The 5,750-nt window shown below is 34.9% G+C and overlaps 1 protein-coding gene across 1 annotated transcript; it reads left to right on the top strand.

The window, feature by feature from the left end:
- Positions 1–3,984: 3,984 nt before the first annotated feature.
- On the top strand, positions 3,985–5,119 carry LOC131876488 (uncharacterized). Its single transcript, XM_059221906.1, has 2 exons — positions 3,985–4,344; positions 4,571–5,119. Exons 1-2 carry the CDS (start codon positions 3,985–3,987, stop codon positions 5,117–5,119), a joined length of 909 nt encoding a protein of 302 aa, XP_059077889.1.
- The last annotated feature ends 631 nt before the right edge of the window (positions 5,120–5,750 follow it).

The raw sequence follows: 5,750 nt of genomic DNA, 5'->3' as shown, positions 1-5,750 counted from the left end.
CTTTGGGGAGAGATTATTCATTGGGGGAGAGATTCATACTCTCTGCATTTGTATTTTGATTTTTGGTATTGATCTATTTTGGAGATTGTTGGTTTTTGGTTTTTGGCATTTCTGCTTTGGCACTTAGATGGTTTTTCCATCTTGTGTTGCCATCAATGCCAAAGGGGGAGATTGTTGGTATTATGGATATGTTGCATTGGTTTTTTCATTGATGTCAACACTTATCAACACTTATCCTTCTAGAGATCTTTAGTTATGTTCACTGGCAAGTTCAGTGACTTATGCACAGTCACCGGTATTTGGTTCACCGACAGGTTATATTGTTCATCGAAACTAAGGATGACTTGTTATCATCTGGAGATCACTTGGTTATGTCGAAGACATGGTTTGGATACTTGGTTTTGGAGATTTGGTTATTGGTCTAATCGGGTTGACATATTTGCACTTACCGACAAATTGGTCTAGGTTATGGACTGACATGCATTATCTATTCCAGATCAGCTCGACATGTTATGGAGATGGTTTAATTAATTAATATTGTTGATTGAGCCGACATGATGCATCACATCTTGACTTACTTGTAATTGATTTTATTGTAATATTCTTAGTGAAATGACCTACACATTTGGTCTTAGGTTTCGGTATCTATGTAAGATCTCATTTGTGAGATTAATGTATGGTATGTAATATGGTATGGTAAGGTTGTGATATTCGGTATATGCAAATATAAGCATAGCTAGTCACACAGACATCATTTGAAGATTCAAGGAAGGTTTGAAGAGATAATCAGAGCTTAACCGGTACTGAATCCAGCATTGGAGATGCTACTTTGAGCAATACATTATTATTGGATTTAATCATCCAATTGTAGTCAGTGAGACTCCCATTTTTGTGATTGAGCAGTGAGCTCTAGGCAGCTGGCCTTTCTGCATGTGCAGACCCTATTTGTATACACATACTATCTGTAGTAGTATCATCTGATTGTGGGTAAGGTTTTCCACCGTGGTTTTTCCCCTTACAAGGTTTCCGCGTACAAATCTTTGTGTTATGTGTTGTGGATGTTGTTTCTCTTTCTGTTTCATGCATTAAGTTTCATCGGTATTGATATTAACTGTTAATCTGTTAATCGAGATTAAGTTTGGTTTACCAGTATTAAGTATCAAGTTCGATTAAGTTATATTTGGGTTGAAATTAATAGACAACTAATACACCCCCCCTCTCAGTTGCCTCTGGGTCCTAACAATAGTGTCAAAACTTGAACCTTTACAACTACCCTCATAAAGATATTTGCAAGCTATTACTAAGAGTTTATATACCTCATTTTTACTCCTTTCTTGTAAACTATATCTTGAATGAAATGATAATTTACCCTGCTACAATGGATAGATCCTTAGCCAACTTAATTATACATCCATGTTATCACAATATTTTTATATTGAAGGTTGAATTTGTTTCTTCCCATTTTTTGAATTATTTTTGAATCCATAAAGATTGTAAACATATAGAAGTGACAACAATATACTTTTCTTATGTTGATCAAAGTGAACCTCAATTTCGCTTCTTTGAGATCCATGTAATCAAAACGTAAATCAAGTGAAAAATAATTATTTGATGTGGACTTTAAGTAGTCCAGACTAAATTATAACCAGACTACGTAAAGACAACAAGTTCAAAATCTCTTCGTATAAATTTTGGATGGCTTAGTCATATGCCTCAAAATAAGAGAAATTGAACAATCAGTATCTAGTCTATATGAATTAGAAACAAATATGAATGATATCTTTACAACTTAGCTCCATTAATTATTTAAGAATCATCCTCTCTCTATATAACACTAATTAATGAGAATTTGGAGTGGAGATTGGTTTGCAAAAAGCCTTATTAAAATTATTCATTATATATTTTGCATACTTTGACAAACACTAATTCCATCCTCACTTTGATGAACCTCTATACATAGGAAATATTGCATGAGATCTAAATTTTTCATTTCAAACTAAACCATCATAGAAATTTTGAATTTATCCTTTATCTTAGGACAATTGACCATATACAAAAAAATATCAACATACAAAATTATAGTAGGAATATTATTACCTTTTTTCTTTTAGTAAGGAGTAGGATCACTCTTGTATCTCTTGAAACCATTATGTTGAAAGTATCCATTAATCCTAGTATGCCATGCTCTTGTTGCTTGCTTGAGGACATACAATGATATCTTCAACTTATAGACTTGGTGTTCTTTACCTTCACTCTAAAATCCTATAATTGTTGGGCATAGGCTTCTTCTAAGTACATATTCAAGAAGGTACATTCTACATCCATGTAATCTATGCTTCATTTTGTTTAAGTTTCTAGTGAAACCACCATTCTAGTGGTCTCTTATCTTTCTATTGGTATAAATATATCTTCCTAGTATATTTCATTCATTTATGTGAAGACTTTAGTAAATTATTGTGCCTTGTGTCTTTCACACTACCATCACATTATACTTAGTCTTGTAGACTCACTTGGTGCTAATATTTTTTTTTTATCATATGGAAGCTCTATATGCACCCAAGTATCAAACCTATGAATGAAATCTATCTCTTATTGTATTGTTTGCACCTAAGCCTCATTAGTACACCCGTCTTCAAAATATGATGGCTCAAAATAAACTTGTGAATGAAAAACAAATTTTATTGTCTCACTTTGCTATTTCTCTTCATTTCTTGACTTGTAATATGATAAATGAAACTAATGTTTCTTTTCTTTCTTGTAGATCTTGGACTTGATCTAGGGTGAAAAGAGGGGCTTGGTGGATTTGTAATAATAGGAATTAAAATATTAGTGAGATTCTCATTTAACAATATCATCAATCATACTACATTAATTTTGACTTCTCAATATGATCTTGTTCACGATCATAAACTCACCCTTCATAAAAAATCAACCTGTTAACATAACAATATAGTTAGTGATAGGATTACATAACATATATGATGCATGAGCATATAGGGTGTAAGAGAAATCTTGCATCACTCAAAAAAATGTTTTATTTTGATTTCTATTTGGTTTGGTGAATATTCATGAAGCTTATTTCCTGTAAAATCTTGGAGAATAGTTTAGAACTTTCAATTTTTCAAAAAGGGATAGAAATAACAAGGTTCCTATTTTTAGTAATTTTTCCAATTTTTTGATCATAACATTACTTTGAATTCGGATGTCACAGATAAATTTGTGGAAGCGATTGATCAAGATTTGGTCAATTGAATTCCTCTTTGGTTATTCCCCCAACTTGTAATCCTTTTGACATTCTCTCATCAGACAAAGTCTAGGAGGATGATAATGTCTTGGGTGTAATTGGGAATGGGAATGTGGGGTTTGATCCTACAATTAATAAACCTATGGTTCAATTCCCTTTATCCCCTACCTCTCCATTTCCTTCTCCCGCTAAAATAGGTAGGAAGCCGAAGGTGTTCTACACACAGTTAGAGATTGATGCCGGTATTCAGTCTACGCTCTTGAGTCCTAACTCGGGATCAGTCAAGAGGAAAACAAAATTTAGTCCTCCGTTTACTCGGTCTGTTGCCTCCAAGCGTAGTTTGAAGGCTGAGCTGGAGAGATCTGATTTTGCAATTGAGAAGAGGGGAGAAATTGTCTCCCCTCAAGAGCAATGAGAATCGTGTCTTGGAATGTTAGGGTCTTAAATGCCCCTAACAAAAGGCACCTCATAAAATCACATTGGAATTAATGAAGTGTGATGTGTTACTATTGCAAGAGACTAAGTTAAGTTGTCAGGGTGCTGATTTTTTGTTTTCTAAATGGAAGTTGTGGAATTTTTGTGTCTCCCCTTCTGCGGGGGCGTCTGGGGGCTTGGATTTTCTTTGGAATGATGTGTCAACCGAGTTAAAATTGGTTGTTTCTACTCCCTTTTGGATGTTGGCCTTGGTAAAAATTTGTATTTCGAATGTTAAATTTTGGCTGTTCAATGTGTATGGACCAATGACAATTGGGGGTAAGAAAGCTCTTTGGGATTCTTTATCTATTACCTTTTCTCCCCTGCATGGTCAGTTTGTGGTTTTTGGAGGGGATTTTAATGCCATTTCCTTTGATGATGAGAAATTTGGGGGTATTTTTCCCAATAAGCGTATCTTGGAGGATTTTTCTACTTTTATTCAGAATAATGATTTGGTGGATTGTAAAACCTTGAATGGTCCGTTTACTTGGACTAATAGGAGAAAATATTTCTCGCAGATTGCTGAAAGACTTGATCATTTTTTGGTTTCTGCCAGTTGGATTTCCTCTAATGTGGATGTTGTGGCTTTGGTTTTGCCTTATGCTGGTTTTGATCATTTTCCGATTGTATTGTCTATTTTGGATGATAGAGCTCCTGGTCGTTCTTCTTTTAAATTCGAACCAATGTGGTTTCGAGATCCATCTTTTCTCATGCTTTTACAATCTTGGTGGTCCTCGGCTCCTTTTGTTTATGGTACTAGAATGTTTTGGTTTGTCAAGAAACTCTCTTTTTTGAAGCAAGAGATTAAGAAATGGAATGTGCTGCATTTTAAAAATATTTTTTTCTGAAAAGCTTAAGATTCATGAAGAACTCGAAGTTCTTAATACTACGGTTATGAACTGTGGTATGAATTTTGCTACTTTTCAGAGACATAAAATTTTAAATTCTCACTTTGAGGAGATTCTTTCTAGAGAAGAAATCTATTGGCGTCAGAAATCTAGGGATCTATGGTTGAGTGATGGTGACAGGAATACTAAATTCTTCCATTCTTTAGCTAAATTAAAAAGGCAACACAATAGGATTTCCTGTATTCAAAATCTTGACGGAGTTGTTATTATAGAGGAGAAAGAGATTGCTGCTGAGGCAGTTTGGTTTTTTAAGTCTCTGCTATCTGAGGAGACATCTGTCTTTAATGATAGCTTTGCTTTTGCTATTCCTAGTCTAATTTCTAATGAGGATAATGTAATGTTAATGTCACCTTTCTCTATTCCAGAATTAAAGGAGGTTGTTTTTTTCAATGGCACCTGGTCCCGATGGTTTTACTGCTCTCTTTTTTCAAAAATGCTGGCCTTTTCTTGGGGAGGACCTTCGCCTTGTTTTAGAAGAGGCTCGATGCAATAGGTCTATTTTGAAGGAGCTCAACACAAATCTTATTGCTATCATTTCGAAATTAGAGAATCCTAAATCTTTTGTGGATTTTCGTCCAATTTCTTTATGTAACAGCTTATATAAAATTATCACTAAAGCTATTTCTTTATGACTTGCTAAGCTCATCCCAAAGATTGTTGCGGGGGAGTAGAGGGGTTTTGTCTCTGGTAGGAAAACGACAGAAGGGGCTATTGTGGCCCATGAGATTCTACATTCTATTTCTCAGCTTTCTATTCCGACTATGATTCTAAAGTTGGATATGATGAAGGCTTATGATAGGGTAAGTTGGCAGACGCTCTTGTGTGTGCTTAAGAATTTTGGGTTTGGGGTAAAATGGGTTAAATGGCTACAGGCATGTATTAGCACAACTAGGTTCTCGGTGATTTTGAATGGTTCTCCATGTGGTTTTTTTGCGTCATCTAGAGGTCTCAGGCAAGGGGATCCATTGTCCCCTTTTATGTTTATTATTATGGCTGAAGCTCTTAGTAGAGCTATCTTGGGAGCTAGGGATAGTGGCCTTTGGAAGGGGATTTCTATTCCTCATATGGCTGCTAGTCATTCTCATTGTTTATTTGTTGATGACATGTTATTGTTTGGTAAAGCT

This window comes from Cryptomeria japonica, chromosome 6 (genome assembly GCF_030272615.1).
Source record: "Cryptomeria japonica chromosome 6, Sugi_1.0, whole genome shotgun sequence".
NCBI classification, from domain to species: domain Eukaryota; kingdom Viridiplantae; phylum Streptophyta; class Pinopsida; order Cupressales; family Cupressaceae; genus Cryptomeria; species Cryptomeria japonica.
This window is presented reverse-complemented; position numbering and strand designations above follow the sequence as displayed.